The sequence below is a fragment of the Diabrotica undecimpunctata genome, chromosome 4 (assembly GCF_040954645.1).
Source record: "Diabrotica undecimpunctata isolate CICGRU chromosome 4, icDiaUnde3, whole genome shotgun sequence".
In the NCBI taxonomy this organism is placed as follows: domain Eukaryota; kingdom Metazoa; phylum Arthropoda; class Insecta; order Coleoptera; family Chrysomelidae; genus Diabrotica; species Diabrotica undecimpunctata.
In genome coordinates, this window is record NC_092806.1 from 146,695,608 (window position 1) to 146,716,677 (window position 21,070).

Genomic DNA, 21,070 nt, shown 5'->3' on the forward strand with positions numbered 1-21,070 from the left:
TAAGCAATACAGTAATTTTGTGACTTGTGACCATTGTACTGCACTCTACATAAATAATACTCTATTTTGTGCAATTTATGAATAGAGGAAAGGCGCCTAATATTGGATACTTTTTTTTATTTGAATTTTTTTGGGTCAAAAAAACATTTTAGAATATTTTTTTTAATTAATCAAGTAAAACTTTTTATTCTGTTTTTTGAAATCCCCTGCGGTTTTCTTACAGATAGATTGGGATGCCGTCTGAGGAAATTTCGGAGCCACTTTTTACCGTTATTACCATCTATTTCTGAAAAGAGATGGGAAAGATTATTTCTGATAGCAAGCTGGTATGCTAATCTCCAAACGTCTGCAAGTACCATAATATCTTCTGTCCATTTCCAAACAGTACTGTACCAAGTCTTCTTCCATTTCTGCTGATAAAACTGGTTTTCGGCCCATTCGTAGCGCGCATTGTTCTTTTGAGTCTTTGCGACGTTTGACATATAGCTCGATGGTTGATTTAGGAACGTTGAAGCACTTTAAGTATCCCATTTGTTTACTTTTAACAGCATCAGTAGCATTTTTCATATCTTCTGGATTCCATTTTTTATGTGGTAGTCGTTTTGCATGCATTTTACTGAAAAAAAGTGTAAACATGTTTTGAATTACATATAATTACGTTCCTAATTTTGGATATCCAATTTTAAGATACCTTTCCTATCCAAAATTAGGCAACCTTCATGTTCAAGGTTATGTGATTAAAATAAAAAAAAATACTTGGCAGATATGTTCAATTTAAATAGTGAAGCTTATTCTACAACTATTTAAGAATATACCTGCCAAATTTCACTTTAATACTGTCAGTACTTACTTTTTTATAACAGTTTTCCATTGGATAAAAAACAAACCCGTATCAAGAAAAAACATAATTATATGGTTCCATCTAGTAGTATACAATGAAACTATATGGTTTATACAGAACCATTTTATGTTAGAAATCTTAAGTTTTGTGCATTTAATTACAGAAAACTGTTAATAGGTTTTGAGATAACGCAGTATCCAATATTAGGCAACTATCCAATATTAGGCTACTTTCCTCTATCTGCCATATATAATCGGTTAAAATTACTTGTAAATGTTTTATCCGTTGAAGATTCGATGATTGAATATGTTTCAATTAAAGCCGGCAATTTTTTGTGCTTGCAATACTCTTGATTTAAATGTATTACGTGTAACATTTGGATTTTTCATATTATATTACTGTTTTTCTCATTTTACTTGCAAATTTTGAAGTCAGAATTTAAATTAGGTGGGTTTTCTGCAGCTTCAGAATATAAACACGCAATTGAAGTATATCTTAGAGCCCTAGATATACTTAGACCCTTGTTTACTATGATAGCTATATGATACAATATCGTATTTGTAATAATAGAATGTTATAAAATATTTTAATTACAATAATGAAATTTTAAATATTTTTTTATATTTTTAGGTAAATTTGATAGGACGACTACAACTGAGTACCGAGAGATCCCAATTAGAAGATAACCAATCTATAGTACAACTCAGGATCCTTAGAACGCAAGAGGCGATAATAAAGATATTAAAAATGCGTAAGAAGATATCGAACGCCGCCCTTCAGGCGGAGCTCGTAGATATTTTAAAAAACATGTTCTTCCCTTCTAAAAAAATGATCAAAGAACAACTGGAATGGCTTATCGAACACAAATATATGCGAAGGGACGACGACGATATAAATACTTTCATTTATATGGCATAACTTGTTAATTCCAACAATTTAAACGAATTTTGTTATAAATGTGTTACATTGGGCTTCGGTTTGTGAAGAGTGAATAGGTACATTTGCAGATGTTCATGAATAATTTTAACTTGTATCCAAATAACTATAAATATTTAAGATATGCTATTGAAATCTGGTTTTCCAAAATATCAACGAAAATTATTTTTATCAAAATTTTTAACTTCTTTTCTAAACCGACTTATTGTTTAATTAAATAAGATGCAGCAAAGTCAATTATGGTGAGGTTTCGCGCGTAAATTTTGCAACTTTACAGTGCGTCGACTGTGTATGGGCATCAAAATCATGTCAATAAAACTGTGGTGAACGCAAATCTGTATTGTTATTATGGTCATTAATTTATCTATATAAGGATTTTTACAGCTGTCGCCGCCTTCCTTCTTTCAGCCAACGTCTCCAGTCCTTTCTGTTCTGCCATTCTCCATCTCTAAGGTCTCGTCTTTCCATGGCCTCGTCCACTTCATCCCTCCATGATCTTCGGGATCTACCTCTTTTCCTCCTTCCTATTGGGCTCCAATCCGAAATCTTTGCTATCCATCTTGTATTATCTGTTCTTTTCACGTGTCCATACCAAATTAAACGTTTTTCTTCGATGTAGCTGTGTATGTCTTGTTCTACTGCCATTCTTCGTTTTATCTCCTCATTTTTGATGCGATCCATTTTTGTCACTCTGCAGCTTCTTCTCATGAACTCCATTTCATTTGCTGTGATTTTGGACCTGTTTCGTTTATTTATTACCCAATTCTCTGCTCCATAGGTCACTATACTGCGTATCAAGGTGTTATAAATTCTCTTCTTTGTATTTCTGGTAATCTGTCTATCCCACACTACCTCGTTCATTTGTTTATTACATGTTCTTGTCTGTGCTAATCTGCTGGTTATCTCTTGCTCGGTGGTTCCATTTTTTGACAGTATGAATCTAAATATTTGAATTTGTCAGTGCCGTTAATTTCCCTATTATCGCCCATTTCCAAGTTTCTCACTGGTTCTTGCTCTGTTGTTAAATATTCGGTCTTTTCTAGATATACTTTATGAATAATATAAATACATGATTAAAACCAATCCAAGTGATATAGTTGGATTGACTGCAGAGTTGAAAGCGACGAGGAAATTTCGACTAGAATAGAAATTGCACGAAAAAATTTTATCAACTGGCGTTCTGTATTCTGCAGTAGAATATCACTATCTAATTTAAATCTCACCATTTTATTACATCCTGTTACTAGATATTCACTGACGCTACATATTTATTTTTATGTATATTTGATGGTAAATTTGGAACCCCAATAACCAATTAAAAATGCATTGAATTTCGTTTTATAGACAAATGTGATATAAAAAATCTAGAATCTCACAAGAAAAATATTTAATTTTGGATAAAATTATTGATGAACTTCTGTGTCTTAAGTAAAATTGATTTTTGACCCTGTGGACGTTTCTAAAAACTCAGTATAAATAGAAACAGATAAAATTGTGCGTCTCTTTCTGTTTTATATTATTTTTATATGATTTTTTTCTTTGGTTCCATCTTTATTTATTTCTAATGTTTTAAAATTGTGTAAAATATATTTTATAAAGAAAAAAGATTTTATACAAAATATCTGTCTTTTATTATAACCTTTTGTATAATTTTGTTGTAACAATCTGTGTTCCGGCTCGAAGGACCATGTATAATTTTCTTGTATCACGCACGAATTAGTTATTTTATTAATACAGGAACGAATTGAAGTTCTGGATTAAAGTAAAACCACCAAACCCAATTGAACGTTTTATTGACACGAACCCGGTAAATAATGACTTGAAGCGTTAGGACCTGTGGCTTGCTTTTGACCGACTCTACCTTCTCTCATTTGTTACGTGCCTTTTATAAATTAATTACTAGGTCAAGCTCCACGCTTCAAAACTTATTACAAATATAGTTATGGGGGTATGTTCACGCCGCAGTTAAAATGAGTGGCGTTCAAATAAACTAACGTTTAACAATTTTTTGAGTAGATGGTAGCACGTGCATCATATTCTCTAATATTTTGATTTTCCCGAAATTTAATTGTCTGAACAGTGACATTGTTGCCTACGAGGCCAAGTACTGGAACTTATAGTATAATATACGATCGATAGAATCGGTACAGTTCGTTTTTAATCGGCAGTCTTCTTCAATGTAAGTTGAAATTAGCTATTATTGGAAGTTTCACAAATTCTAATGTTTGGATTGGATCATTCGATATAATTTTTTAATTTTTGTATCGTGTTGTGTTGTTGTTCATTTACCTTTGAAGTTAATTTGCTGTTTTGATTTTGAGTGGTGTTTTTTTTAGTTTTATAAATATTTTAATTAAATACCTAGTGCATATCAAGTTTTGTTTCCTAATTAAATTAAAAAATTAAGTTTCAAGTACAAAACAATTACTTATTATAAAAATATACACCTGTATACCCCATAATTTATTTAACCCAGCTGCGGGCGCGAAGGGCTGATCAGTTCTTTGTAATTTTACATTTTTCTTGGCAACAAGGCTATCAAATTTATATTTATTTTCAGCCGGTAAATGAAAACCTTCCATTTCTAAATCAATTTTTTGTTCATTTTGAACTTCACTTTGTAAAAACCTCATTAGCCCACTCAATCTTGTTTCTAAAGTTGTAACTTCTGCAGTTTCTCCGATATATTCTATGGGCACGGAAACATAAGATGCCATAGTCGAACTTTTTGATCCAACGAAGATATATGTTATGATAATATAGCTTCAAAATACTATTACGCTTCATTCTAAATTGCATACTTGGATGAAACTTGGCCTGGAATTTTCCAATTTTGATTTAAATATTGAGGGTACGCACCCATGGTACAATGAATACACAAGGTATGATATTGCGCATGACATTTGACAGCTGGCCCAGGAGTGTGACGTAGTTCAGATCGCCTGAACCACCTCGAACCCATTATTACAGCTTTACGTACACATTAATTTTGAAATTATGGTTAAAAAGTGATCTAATTTTTTTTTAAATGTTTTGTTTTGGTTATAATTGAATAAAAAATATATTTTCAGTAGCGTAAAACCTTTACTTATCCTAGAGATTCAGGCGAAATATTTATTTTTGTTTTCATACATATACTAATAATATAAGTACTCTTTTTGTATGCAAATCCCTTGAAATTTAAAAATTTTCTGCAGAGGAAATACTGTGAATAGGTAAATAGTAGTAGATTTTATTATTCTGATTCACTGTCACTCACTTCCAAACAGTTTTACTAAAATAAAAACAAAATAGAGTACAATAGAGAAAAATCTGTTTTAGAATTCAATATGGTATTTTAGATGAGTTATAATGAAATTTAGTAAAATAAAAAATATACACATTACTATAACCTACCGATTATTATATGCAAAATTTACTTATCAAACAATATAATAATATGAAAATAAGACACAAATTAGTTCAAACGCAAAACACAATAAATATCGACTTCAGACGACTTTACACCGGCAAGACAGAAAGCTTGTATAAAAACAAAAGTTCAACAATAATATCGGTTATCAATGGTGACTATTGCAAGTTATGAGATAATAAATATATTTTAAAGTATCTCAATACTGACTGAGTCATCTATTTTATAATAGAAAAATAGTTACTATTTATTTATACTGTAGGTATAGTATTTTTTTGTAAAACTGAAAGTTTTTATTTGCCATTGTATATCTGGTTTTGTACCTTTTTCAAAGTACGCTGTGCAATTGCTTGTTGCAATAGTGACAATGAAGATAAAATCTTTAGGTTTCATACATTTCCTAAAGATAGCGTGACCAGAAAACTGTGGATTATATCTTGTTGTAGATAGGATAATTTTAATTGTAATACTGCAAGAATTTGTTATACACATTTTAAAACTGAAGATTACCAAAGAAATCTACAACAGGAACTTTTAAATTACGTTTCTAAAAAGGGTCTACAACTCAAACCCAGTACCTAGCCTTTATTTGCCTAAATCAACATCGGCTACCCTTTTAACCAACCAAAAGAAACGCGTACAAGGAGGCGAACACAGAGAGTCCAAAAAGTATGTTGAGCAGCTTCTTACTACTTCTAGGACAACGACGTAAGTCTAAATCTTTATTTTTATTAATTATTAGTCATGAAACCTTAAATGGTTTTTTCATATCGATTTGTTAAGTAAGAAACTAGCCTCAGCCTGCTATGCAATTTGTAATAAGAACGGTTTCGGAGGAAATCAATTTAGCATCTTCCAAAATAACATATTTTTCTTTGTTAAATCATGTTATCATTATTAAAATATATAATGTTATCATTATTATAAACAATACCAAGATAATTTTATGTGTGAATATTACAAAAATGTCATTTTAAATGTTGTGCAATATTGTGTGCCCTCACTACACTCATATTCGATGGCCAGCTAGCTCATTCGATATAAATAAAGTTGACTTTGTCATTATTTATTTTGATTTTGTGTTTAGTTCAGTAGGTATATATACGTACAAATTTTGTGTACCTCCATTACCACTTTTCTGTATCTTTTTATCTCTGTATCTGTATCTGAAATATCGAACTCTGGAGTATAAGTTAATTAACCTGTACCTACGTGTAATAAAAGATAATTAAAACTTGTCTTATAAAGGATATATATGTTTTATAAAGGATAAATATTATAATAACATAATTTTATCATCTCTTTATAATTACTAGAATTAAATTAGCCAAATTATATAAAAAAACTTAAAATTAAAAGTCTTTCCTATACAACTACATTCAAATGTTGCGGGAATAAGCGATCTTGACTACGTCATGCGCGAAAGCGAACCGATTTTGGAACATTATGTATCAGACTTTGTGTATTCATTGTACCATGGTACGCACCGTGGCGCATAAGGGCATCAGTGACGATTGATGGCCATCGCGACATCAACCTTCGGTCAGTTACGTACGTACTGCAATTTTAAGCACGTGTAATATCTTTTCGTAACTGCGAGGTTTGTTTATATTACATAAATAAGAACTAAAAATATTTGTTTGTTGCACATAAGGGAATATTCAAAGTGTCACAGTCAATATGAGTCAACCAAGTACTTCTGAAATGTCGTTGGGCCAGAGCCAGAAGCGACCATTCGGACCTTTGACTGCACAGGAGACGTATAAGCGAACACGACCTTTGACTACAAGAAATTAATTGGATGTCTTGAAGAAGATTCATATATAGAGAATGCAGATGAAGTAAAAAGTAAAGTTCGTGTAACCTTCTGGCAGTTAGACTGCCAGAAGGTCTCTGCGTAGACGCACCTTTGGCTGTTAATGGGTTAAACGGAGGATTTTATACTGTTTCGGTGTTCTTTTGCCCATAAAAATCATTACATTTTGTTTCTTTGTAGGAAGTGGTTTTTCCTTTTGCCCAATGTTAAGTTTGAATTACTTATTTTTTAAAAAAATGGATAAGGTTGCTAAATAAATAATAACAACATTTTATAAACAAATTCTCGTTTAATAATAGAACAGTAATATACTTTCTTTATTTACTAATATAGCTTAACAAGTTACATTGAAATGGGAACTAAATTTGTAGAAATTATAGGAAAACATGGCATTTTAAACAAAGCGTTATATATATAATATAGTACTATATGTTCAATAGATATAACAATAATTGTTCCCACTTCTAAATTCAAATAAAACCAACAGTAAATAATATAATTTATAAATTTCATACAAGAGAGTCGAACTATTTGAGAAACTAACCACAAAAACCTGTACATATGGATTATACATTGATAATTATTTAATAGCAATTAATATTTTAAAATATATAATAATAAAAATGGATACTACTCCCTAGTTGTATCTATATTAAACAAAGGATAATAACTTAGTAGGGCGATAACTAACAATCCGGGAATAACTATTTTCTTAAAAGTACCTATACGAAAACATCCAGTTATATTATACCTTTAATTTTTAAAAACAAGCTTTAACTTAATAGTTTCTCAAATTGTAAAACATCTACAAAAAACGCATTTTAAAATTTTAGTGTCTGAATGAGATGGACATGTTTAATACACTGATCAAAAAATCATGGAAATAACTTGTACAAGTAAATCGTTTAAAATTTTTAGATTTCTATATGGTTAAAAAACATGTTCTCTTTATACTAAATCTGCCTCAACTACTGTCCATTTCAGCTTTAAACTTCTATTCTTACAGAGTTTGTACGGTTCCCCGTACTGCGTTTCTGTAGTTTGAAACTATGTCTTCACGAAGCCATAATTTTGGGCTATGTAATAAGATTTAGAGACGAAATAAAGATTGCCATGGGGAAATACAGAAAAAGAAGAAGTAATAAAGATTTTGTACATATATTACATTATTGAAGACATGACAATATTTTATGAGGTACTTCTGGAAAGACATGTTTGCAAAATCCAATAATTTAAGGCAAAACAGAGATATTGCAGGTATATCAAATTCTTAAGGAAAGGATATGTTTAAAAATTAATTTTTTTGATATCTTACAAATCACAACTGTTATGAGAACATAAAAATAGCAATACTGAAAACCACGGTACAAGGTTTAAAACAACCAAATTTAAACAAGAATTTTGTGCCATTTACTGTTGGTACCATTTATTTGTGACGTCATTGAATCTATGACCTGCTACGATAATAATTTTTCTATGTATACGACAAATCTGAGTTGAACCGCCAAGATCAAATATGCGGTCCACAAAAAGAAAATGATGGAGTGGGACGATCAGTTTATCGATGAACTATTATTCGTTTCATAGTATTAGTATAGAAACATTTTTGTTGGTGGTATTAATTAAATTCAATCAATTAAAATGTTGCTACTGGTAATATATCGAAAAAAAAAAATAGACGTAAACTGGCGAATATTAAGGCAAATTATTTTTCTGATCTGCAGTTTACACTGAAGCAAAATATTATCTTTATCCCCACTTTATATTTTTTTAGTTACTGAATGAGAGTGTTACTGAATAATCGTCGACTGTTGATGAAAAAGCAATATATTCATGTACTTCTGCTGGGCTATTTTCGAAAGACTAAAAGATTAGAAGATTTATTCTACAAGCGAGAATGAAACTATTGTTTTTATTGATGAAACATATTTATATTTGAACTACACCTACCAAACAGTATAGATGAATTTCGAATCTTCTTTAGATATATTTTATTAGTATGTTTCAACATAAAGATAGAAATATTTTAAAACAAATTGAAAATATTTCGATTTTTCTTCATGATAATAGCAGTATATTGGCGAAAGACAAAAATTAGCTGGCAACAACCGCTCAGAGGCTGGAAATTAAAAAACTACGCCTGCGTCTTGGTTGCTTAAGGTCACAGCTCAGTTATAATACTATATTTTAACTTTGTATTTATTTCATAAAATACTTCAGAAGTAGATGAATATGTTGAAGATATCCGTGTACATACTAAGCTAAAGACGAAATTGCAACATAGCGAGACAAATAATTGCATTGAAGTTGGCTATAATTCAATCAAAAGAAGTCGACAAAGAATTTATTGGTATTTTATTTACAATAATGAAACGCTATTATCACGAATGTTTCTGTTTTAATCACCTACTGATTATATTGAATTTTAATATTTATTCATTTATTTAAAAAACGTGCATGTATTTGTCATCAAAAGTTAAAAAACATATACAAAAATATATTCCCTTATTTTTCAACCAGTGCCTATAAAACGCAAACAATTTATTGTAGCATAAAATTGACATTAACAGCAATATTCCTAAATATATCCATTTAATATGTCCCAGCTCACTCAGTGCAATATATAAGAAAATAAAGTACACTTTAGTCACTAACCAATTGTTATCAATGGCTTGGTTCTACAGAACTACTAACATATATTCACATATTTATTTGATTTTCAAGTGGTTATAGGTACATTTGGCAATACATAAATGCAGAAATAGGAAGACATTAAACAATTAAAAACTTAGGACTCTTTTTGGCTTTTATCACGGCTTACGCAGAAGGATACAAATGTTATAAGCCAACAGTTCCCGAAATTTATAAATGCCTGACGGTAAGCAGGTGGTTATGTGGACAACAGCGATGCAATAACATATATTTGCTTTTTTTAATTTAAACTATATTGTTTTCTCATAATTTTTCTCATAATGTGACCCTCACATTTTACGCTGCCCCAGTCTGTGTAGTGCGGTAGAAATACCGGATTATAAGAGACCTAAGGTGGGCAACAGAATTAGTTTGTTGCCTCTAGCATGTGCTTAAAGAACTGTATCAGTTGTGTCCTTGTGGGTTATTACCGGATTCGTTCCGCTGCATCTTCTGGCGCCTAAAAGAGAACGGCTGTTTCGACGTAGAGGTCAAAACATTGAAGAAAATAGGAGACGTCACAAGAGAGTTATATCCATCGTGATATGGCAAGCCGAATGGAATGAACCATCGTACGTGGCATAGAGAACGAAGTCGTTGACCCTGCACTGGGAAACTGGATAGACTATGAGCATAGGCGTGTAGAGTATTATCTGACACAGGTGCTTTCAGGTCATGGTTGCTTCTATGCTTCCCTTCACAGGTTCAGAAGGATTGAATCCGCCGAATGCCTTTACGGCGAAATGAATAAGCTTGAGGAAGAGTGAGATGAGATTCGATTCTCTGAGCAAATGTGGACAGAATGGTATCGGGTGAAAGGCGGTGGAAAGTGATGAGGTAGGAATATACGAGAGCCCGTGCTGTCGAAGGAGACGGAAGAAAAAAAGATAAGTGAACGACAATAGCGACAGCACACGGATGGAAGCCGGGGGACCTCCAGATAAGATGTATATATTAAGACACGAACTGATAACGAGAGAGCGAGACGAATAAAAGGGGCAAAACTTGCTGGAGGCCACTGGTTGCTGTGTTGAGCCACTAAGAATTTGAAGCGAACTGATAGAACGGGAGCGGAAGGATTTATGGGAGACAAGCGACAAAAGTAGGCATCTAGACGCTGAAGTCGATCCCACTTGTTTCCCACAGTGAATGGGTGGGATTTCGTTGGTTTCAGGGCCTGCAGAGGAATGCAGATTCTGCAATTAGTGATAAAAAAGGTTAGGTTTTGAAAGACTACGTGAAGTTAGGACTGATTACCTTAGGTTAGGTTAGCTTAGAAAAAAGCAATGAACTCAATATTTTTCACTTTAAATCATAATACTGGGATACCTAGATATCGACAATCAAAACTGAATGACAGAAACGGCAAAATATTGAGATGCGAATGAGATTAGATCAATGATAATTTTGTCTAATGTTTGGTTAGACTAGGTACAGCTCAGCACTTTTCTGTTATTCTTTATAATTAAAGTTTAATATATTTTCAATAGTGCACATAATTGGAATATAGCTCAATTCTCAAAGACAATATAACTGAAATATCTGTTGTCCGCACACTTTTCTGCATTGGAATATCCTAATTATGAAAACCAGTTTTCCTTGCACATATCCTTTCTTCTTTAAAATATAAAATAAACTATATATCAGCTCAACATGGTGGTATAATAAAAATAACTTTATATTTAAAACTGTGTAATGATATGCATGTCACTTTGTCTGTCAATATATACAAAGAAAAGCCTGGTTTGTAAAACTAAAGGGCTACATAACCCAGTGCATTTGTTTAACGTTAAATATAAACATTGCGATGCACAAGTTATAATGGTTCTACTAAACGATGTTTTATAAGTGAAAAATTCACAGATACACTTTTTAAGTAACAAAATTTTTTTCTTACATTTCTTTCCATATACATATTCACGATCTATCAATGACATTTTTCGATTATAAAATATCTAACGCAAACAACTTTTGTAATACGTTGATAAGCTAAAAGACAAAAGCACTGGCCGTTTTAATGATAAATAAATAAACAAGTACGATGTAGAGAGAAAGGTACTACTAAAGAAACATTTACCATTTTAAACATACCTTATTGTCTTCCAAATACTTATAACATGTTTTTGTAAGATTAAAAGAAAAAATTTAGTACATATTTACATTCACTACTTTTCTACCACCGGCTATAGCGGGTTATATACATGCAAAATTTATCTTGAACCAACAAAATGAAAACTAGCGAACACAGAAATCTTCGCACACTGCCAGATCTTGGTTTAATTTCTTCATCAACATAAATATTGTCTAAAATGTATACAATACAATCAATGCCAGGATCACCATCTAGCCACGTAATGGTATTTAATTTTTACCAAATGTTTGGAAATAAAACAGATCGTTGAAACATATATTTCTAAGGAGGAAGTTACTTGCGCTAATGAATTGCATTGAGAGATCTACTTGGATTAGAATAACTAAATAATGCAACAGAAAAATTAAATATCTTTATATATGAACCAATTATCATCCAACATCAGAAATTGGTATAAGAAGAGCTTGATTAAAAACTAAAAAGAGTAGTTTTTGAGTTGCATGGAGTGAAATATGACACGCTATATAAAAGAAAAATCTAAATACGATAAATGAAAACACAACTGTCATTTAATGTCATTCAATGGCTGAGAGGGAACATCCTATAAATATATAGGATGGGTGTGGATAAGGTTTAATCAAATAAGTACCCGCGCATCGACTTAAAAAACGAAAATCGACTAGGAAAAAAGAGGAATTGGTAGGAAGAAATATTCATGGCTTACAAACCCTCGCCAATGGACTGGTTTATCAGCAAATTACGGCAAATAGTAAGAAGAAGAATCGACTAAGGATATGACAGAGCAACAGCTATGTCATTACTGAATCAAAGCTATTGATGAACGATCAAAGAACAATAAAACACTAGACCAAATGACATACAGGCCGAAATAAGAAAATTGTTTGATGATGACCAACTCAAACTCTTAAGAAGTCTACTTAATAAAATGTATGAAACCGGTGAAGTAAAAAAAACTTAAAGAAAACATTGGTACAACATTGGAAAAAAGTTTGGCTTTAAAACCGGATTTTGAATATGAGGAGAATTTTTTTCAATACACGTTTTGATACAAAGAGTTCGGGATGTAAATTGCTATGTCTACGCATACTTTATAGGTTTCTAGAAAACATTTGACAGAGTATAACATCATGAACTGATTTAAATATTAAAGTAATCGACGACAGAGTCTAATTAAAAACTTGTAGCTACAACAAAAGTCCGTCCGAATAGGCAATGAAATCTTACAAGAATTCTCGCGACTCACATTATTCAATACATACTGGAGCTGATACATGCTGTTTAGAGAAACTATTAGTGGAATAAGAGAGGGAATAAAAATTAATGGTGACACCATTAACAACGTATGATATGCAGATTATACATTTCGGTTGGCTGATAATACTGAAGATAATAGATCGAATTGTGGAAACCTGTAACAATTGAAGGTATGCAATTGAACTGTAAATAGACACAAATTGTTATAGTTAGCAAAAACGATGAAATACAGCACCAATTTAGAGTGAATAATGCAACTTTGGAAACAGTTGACAAAGCTGCATATCTGGGATACAGTTTAAATAAAGAATCGGATGATTCGCAAGATATTTGATGTGACATTGCTATCGCCGCAAGCCCATAATTTCATACATTTCATACAACGTATAAAAAGATCTGGAATTATGCATATTGTAAAAATCAGAAAGATGTCATGCTTAGGACATGTGAGGATAGATGGCATAAGGAATTATGGACTTTGAAGGACATCGTTACTGAAACTGAAGAATAACAGACAGTGAGAGGGAATGACGAGTTATGTGGACCAACGTTATTGCCAATATCCAGAAAATAGGCGCCAATAAAATCATATTTTGCTTATTTCTTTATTGTTATATTATCGTCTTTACTTTCACATAAAGTAAGGTTATGTTAGGTTAAAAATTGTTGCTAGATTATGTTTTGACAGTAGCAGTTTTTTATTTTTAAACAAAACATTCTAAGGATGTAGTAACGTCACAGGATTTTGGTGAAATTGCAATTTTGGCTACGGTGCCTTAGATTTTTTCATACAACTGCCTTTGTTTAATTTCTATACCTTAGTTGGTGTTTTTACTGTGGCCTCTAGGTCAATCTGAATAGGAATAGATGATGAAGTTTTAGTTGCTGATTTTTTCAAATTTCATTCTTCTTTGCTGATTCTTCTCTGCCGATGATAAGGCTTTTTGAGCTCTAGTCACCTACTTTATACAATCTGCTTTTTCGCCAGTGGCTGCATCTTTGAGAGCGACTTTCTCTAAGACATTTTGTAGTAATTATTGACCATATCAGATGTAGGTTGATAGGAAGGTTTGTTCGAAGAGTTTTTGTTTTAATTTGTTTCTCGACTGGTGAAAATTTTTGTGGCGTTCTAGAAATTGGCGTAGCCGAAGCAGCTGATGATTGGTTTTCTATATCAGCCAGCTCGTTGAAGATTTAAAAAAAAAACTAAGAAATTAATAATATGCGGATCCTTTAAAATTATTATAAAATTTTGTAATTTTCTTAATTTAAATATAAAATCATAAAACGAGCTCCCAGAAAAACTCCTATTAGACAAGGCTGTGACCATTAAATATTTTGAGTAAGGTTAGGTTGCTACTTTAAGCTATAAACATATAATACAAATAGACTGAGCGCTGCAATACAGGCCCGTTCCCTCTGTGCTACAGAGAAAACTGGTGCAAAGCAGTCTGCCTGCATCTCATTCTAATAGGCACGGTTTATTGACCACGTGACTTTCCCATTGGTCAGTAGGTCACGTGGTCGATAAATTCTGCCCTTTAGAAATAGATGCAGGAACTGCTTTGCGTCAGTTGTCTGTCATACTGAGGGAACGTATTCCAGCGCACTCTTTTTGTATTATCTGTCTATGCTTTAAGCACTTAAGAATAAGATATTAAAAAAAATTTATCTTCACTTTTCAAAATTAATACAAGTTAAGGAAAATCATTCAATACAGAGGCAAAAGAAAATATTATCAACGATTATTTCCTATAGTTCTGTGGTTGTGTTCAATTTTGCCTTGTGGTAAAAAAATTATTTATTCAACACAATTCTAATAATTGAAAATCCCATCACAGCAGTCGAAGAGTCCAATAACTCAACGGAAATGTATAAAGTTTTTGTTGCAATTGCGAAAAATATTTGATTTGGCCTGTTGGATACGGAAAGCTCAATATTTCGGTTTAAATCAAAAGTTAGAAGTAAAAGCTAGAGTAAGATGGTTAGTTCACGTGAAGTCAGGGTAAAGATAAACAACAACTACTTATTGCCATAAACCGGAAGGTCACGAATGAGCAGGTGATGTATTGGGTGATCTCCAGCAGCTTTGTGCCAGAAAGCGGTGGTGTCAGACGCAAGACAGCGAGAATTGGAAGAAGACAGTACAAGACTCTACACTAACCATACCTCCACAGCTTACTTTGTTTGATTTCTTTATTGCAGCATCACATGTAGGTGATGTTAAAAGTTTCATACATTTTACTCTTATAATTAAAATTTCAAGAAATTATTGAAATTGTAAAGTGGCTCAATTATCTAACTGAAAAACATTTACATTGCACAGCCTTCTCTAATTTTGTTTTTTCACTATACCTTAATATCTCAAATATAGACATTTTCTGGCGTTTTGAGCATGACAAAATGAATAAATGACATCTGTAGTAGCGAATATAAACAAAAATATCTAAATACACAAATCAATCATGCAAATATTAAAACTACTAAAGATAAATACAAACTACTATACCACTTTGTAGTAAAATAATATTCAGTAGCAAAGGTAAAAAGTTTTTTCCTTTATTTTGCTACAAGATGTACTTAAATATTCTCGAGACTACTATGTTACGACCGTATGGTTCCACCATTTCTCTACGTGCAAAACCATGTGTCCTTTAAGGTTGTAACAAATCATCTATGTAGTTTAAAAGTCATCGCAATCTGTCATTACAGGCAGAATAGAATATCACAATTTGCATTTAAGTTCAAGGAAAGACCTATGGGCGGCCGTACAAAAATAATTGTGAGAAAAATTCCGAAATAAATGCAATAAATTGTAACACAAACAGATTATCTTATAAATATTAATAAAAAACAATACATTATGTTGTTTTTTTTTTCAGTTGTCTTAATCCGCAAATAAATAAGGGATATGCCATCTACGATGAGTCTATAATTAAATACCTCAGGAACTCAGGCTAATTTCAATGTCTAAAGAGACAAAAATGAGTGACCTAATGGAGAGTAATGGATAAAAAGAAGTTCTTCACTTTGAAGGCACTGTGTCATATACAGGTACATGGAAGAAAGAGAAAATAAACACTATACTAAAATCTGTGAACAAAATTAACGTCAGTTTGCAATTTAAGTTATCCGGCTAATCTGTTGAACGTTAAACAGTCTACAATATGTTTTCTCCGATTTTCTAGCGTCTTTATGTCTTCACCGGGACATAAAGCCCTACCTCTCACCATACTACTCATCCATCAGCCGACTCGAATTTATTCCACACGTAAGTAAGTATCCAGATATATGTAAAAGATTAAAAAGACTCAAGCAGCAGCTGAGACAGTCTATAAACTTTGCAAAAACTACTAAAATTCTGAAGTTAGCTGATAAAATCCAGAGAAGAAATCAAATGATCAAGACAATGATTTAACCTCTTGTATTTTACAAGAGATTAATAACGCAATGAAACGAATCAGGAGTTATCTTGTCTTGAAGATCTTAGTTACATCAATTGTTAAAAGTGACCGCATTAGATTAAGAGGCGTGTGGAACATACAAGAAGGAAAAAGAAGAAAAAGACAGTAAGAAATTCAGAGAAGAACATACGACTACAGTGCATCAAAAATTCAGGCTGGAAACATATTTAGTTAAATATATGGAACATATGGAAATGAACATGACATTAACAATGAATAAACAAGTTCGACAGGAAGCTTTAGGACCTATTTCTAAGAAAAACTCGATTATTGAAGCAACAGGCACTGTCAGAAAGTCGGTAGATGTGTCAAAATAGCAAATAACTTCAACTATAACAACCAACGAAACTACTATTTTTGAACAGTAAACGCCAAATATATAATTCTTAAAAAATATTTTTTTCGTTTGCGAATTTGAAATATTATCAAAAGTTGCTTTTTATTTCTGTTAGGTATACATTTTTTTATAACATAAAATGTACCGGAATTTTGAAAATAAATATAACAGTTTTATAGAATTTTTCTCCAACAAAGCGTGCCCATAGGTCTTAATAATGTAAGTGACAAATCAATATCTACATTAGAATACACATGTATATTTACATAACATTATTTTCAGTTAGTACAACCTTTTAAGCGTGTATGCATAACAATTTAGTAATTTTATCCTTTACTAATATTTACATAGTAACCAGACAACCTTATTGAATCCGATTAATAATTTTTGAAAATAAGTTTACCATCAGTGGATTACGCCTTCATATGATATCTTGTCTGTTATTCCTAGTTGACTATATTCGCCAATTAATTTTTATCTCGAGTTGCTTTAATGCACTCATAAACATCATAAACACTAATTTCCATTATTTGTTTACATTCTGCAGATTAAGAAAAGTGTCGTTTTGGCTCCTTCAAAATATGTTATAAATAGCCATTTTGCGTCGTCATGATTGGAAGATATTACGTATTCTATTTCTACATTTATTATTGACCCTTAAACAAGATTTCTCAATTTATTTTCTTTTTAAACTTAACGAATTTTTTAACTTTTCTTCTTCACACATGAACGGCAATGAATCTTATCTTTCTCCTTAACACACAGGATCGTATCAGAGAGAATTTGTATATTGTATATATTGTTACGATAAAAATCCTGGCCTAAAAATAACCGTATTATATTATGACTAATGCTGTTCTGTTTTAGAATATACGAGACCTTTCGAATAGCTGGCATAAACTCCAAGTAATAAAAAAAACTGGTTCCATTCGAATCTTCCGGAATTAGGCCTGTCCATTCGAGGCGAAACCAGGTCAATTGAGGTCAAAATCCATGGGATTCTAGAGCAGCTGTTTTCGTATAAATATGGAGGAACTTTTATTTTGAAAACAGTTAGTTAATTCGGACGACGCGCTCGCGATAAAATGTTACGTTCGCTTTTTAATAAATTATGTATGTTTAGTGAAAATAAATAAATATCAATCATTGTGCTTTTTAATGAATTAAGATAAGAACAAGACATTATAAATTAAAGACTTAACAATTAATAAATTCACAACAAATGGTGTCAGAGTGAGATCGAACATAAATTAGACTTATAATAATAATACAAGTGAATATAAAATAAATTGTGAAAATGGCTACGATTTATGAGCTGACAGTGACTAATTTAAGAAGACATCTTGAAGACAGAGAATTATCTTCCACCGGAAAAAAGGCTGAGTTAGTCCAACGACTAAAGAACGCTTTGCTAGAAGAAGGACTAGATCCAGAGACTTATATATTTGAAGACAAACATGATGCTGTCATCTCGTCGATTTCGAAATTGGAGAACAAAGTTTCTGACGATATTTCGAAAGTTTCTTCTGATGTAGCCAAAGTTTCCGGCGACATCGCATCATTAGAGAACAAAGTTTCCGACGATATTTCGAAAGTGTCTTCTGATGTAGCCAAAGTTTCCGGCGACATCGCATCATTGGAGAACAAAGTATCCGGCGACATCGCTTCTTTAGAAAGCAAAGTTTCTAACGAGATTTCTTCTCTGGAAAGCAAAGTTTCTGCTAACATCTCTAAAGTCACTTCTGAAATATCTGCTCTTGACGATAGAGTGTCTTCGCTAAAAAACCAAGTTGCTGCCGATAAGTTGGCCTTCGAAGAAAAGATTAAAGAGATGGAAAGGAAGATGGAGGAAACCGGGACAGCAGAGAGAGGAAACAATCCAATTACAGTGGAGATAAAAGAAGACGAGACGAAATGTAAGTTGGAGACACGGCCGAAATTTGAAGGAAGTGGAGGTTCTATTCATGTTAAAATCCCAACTTTCGACGGAAAATCATCATGGAACAACTACATGAAACAGTTCGAATCAGCCGCAAGAGCAAATGGATGGTCTGAAAAAGAAAAGGCGGTAAACCTGACTATCGCTCTTCGAGGAGATGCCTTAGATGTGCTTCAGACCATAGCAGTAGAGGAAACCGATGATTTCGAACAACTGAAGAAGAGGTTAAATATGCGATATGGCCACGAACATTTGGAGCATGTATATCAGTCGCAGCTTAAAAATCGTAGACAGAAGAAAGATGAGGCTCTTCAAGAATATGAGGTAGATATTGCCAGATTAGTACGATATGCTTATCCAACAGCTCCCGAAGACATGATGGAAAAATTGGCCGTTCAAACGTTTATTGATGGTCTTCGTGATCATGAAATGCAGAGAACACTACGATTAGCTCGTCACAAGACGCTGGTTGATGTCTTATCCGCCGCCCTCGAATACGAGTCAGCTACGCAGGCCTCTGGTGGGTACAGTAAAGTTAGGACTGTAAAAGAGGAAGGAGATGAAGATAAACTTGACCAGCTCGTTAATATGATGAAAAGCATGACATATAAGAAAACGAAGACCATCAGATGCTGGAATTGTGGCGAAATAGGACACGTGCGAAGCTCCTGTAAGCACCCTAGGTACGACGCAAATCAAGAAACTCACCATCAGGAAAACTAGAACGGGTCAGCCTTAGGGGGGCAGCTTCGACCCAGAACTTTTCCAAAGACCCTCTCATACTAATAGCTTCTTTGAAATGTCGTGAAGATAGTGTATATGTAGATGGAGACATAAATGGTAGAAAGCATACGTTGTTGGTGGATACCGGAGCGACCAGAACCATTATACGCCCGACAGTTATAAACAGCCGAAAGAAACTGTTACCAACGAGGTTGCGACTTCGGACCGCTACAGGTGAAAATGCTAACATTCATGGAGAAATCCAGGTACAATTGGGAATTGGAGCAGAAAAGTTCGTCCATACTGTTATAGTTGCTGACATCGAAGAGGATGTTATATTAGGAATGGACGTAATGAATATGCATGGATTCCAATTGGATTTTAAGAATAAGGTAATCAAAGTTGGCAACGAAGAGGTATTTCTCCATCCACATAATGACAACACTGTGCAAGCAGCCATTACAGAAGATACAGTCGTGCCTGCGAGAAGCGAAACGATCATAGTAGCGCGACTACAGGGAATTGTAGACGAAGGGACACCTGTTATGATGGAGCCTTGGAACCACGACGATGAGGTTGGCCGTGGAATCATAATTGGAAAGGAATTGGTGACTTCGGCCAAAGAAATTCCTGTGAGACTTATCAATGTCAACGACTACCCAGTGACCATCAAGAAAGAGACAAAGGTAGGAACTTGTGTACCTGTGACATCCATAATCCGTCAGGCGACAACATCTGATAATTCCAACGACAAATTCGACCAAATGGTTGCAGTTGCAGGACAGTCTCTAAATCAGATGGAGAAAAGGAAATTAAGGGAATTTCTTCGGCAGTATCGTGATATTTTCGTACCGATAGGAGGAAAGACGGGAAGAACTACCGTTGTTAAGCATAAAATTGATACTGGTAATGCTAAGCCAATTCGTCAAACAGCTCGACGATTACCACAGGCGAAGAGAGAGGAAGCTGAAACGATTGTTCAGGAAATGAAGAAAGACGGGGTGATAGAACCTTCTACGAGCCCATGGGTCTCTCCGGTGGTCCTGGTTAAGAAGAAAGACGGAACGACGAGGTTCTGTGTGGATTACCGTTTGCTGAACAACGTTACCAAGAAAGATAGTTATCCTCTGCCTCGGATCGATGACACATTGGACACATTGGCTGGAAGTAAATTGTTTTCTACTTTGGATTTGAAGTCTGGATACTGGCAGGTAGAAATGGACCCAGTAGATAAAGAAAAGACAGCCTTCACCACAGGATCTGGATTGTGGCAATTCAACGTTATGCCATTTGGACTCTGTAATGCTCCTGCGACATTTGAGAGGCTTATGGAAAATGTGTTGAGAGGGTTATCTTGGAAAACATGCCTGGTTTATTTGGATGACATAATCGTCTTGGGGGAGACATTCGAAGAACATCTGAAGAATCTAGAAAACGTTTTTAATCGACTTAAAGCTGCCCAATTGATGTTAAACCCCAAGAAGTGCCAGCTATTTCAAGGTAAAGTCAATTATCTGGGTCATATAGTCAGTAAAGAAGGAGTG

The 21,070-nt window shown here is 33.2% G+C and overlaps 1 protein-coding gene across 1 annotated transcript in view; it reads left to right on the forward strand.

Moving 5' to 3' along the window:
• Cul5 (cullin 5) overlaps positions 1-3,384 on the forward strand; it is a 29,835-nt gene extending 26,451 nt beyond the window's left edge. The window contains exon 9 of the mRNA XM_072530466.1: positions 1,472-3,384. Within this exon, the coding sequence (XP_072386567.1) occupies positions 1,472-1,759 (288 nt within the window). The 3' untranslated portion in view covers positions 1,760-3,384. The remainder of the gene's footprint in view (positions 1-1,471) is intronic.
• The last annotated feature ends 17,686 nt before the right edge of the window (positions 3,385-21,070 follow it).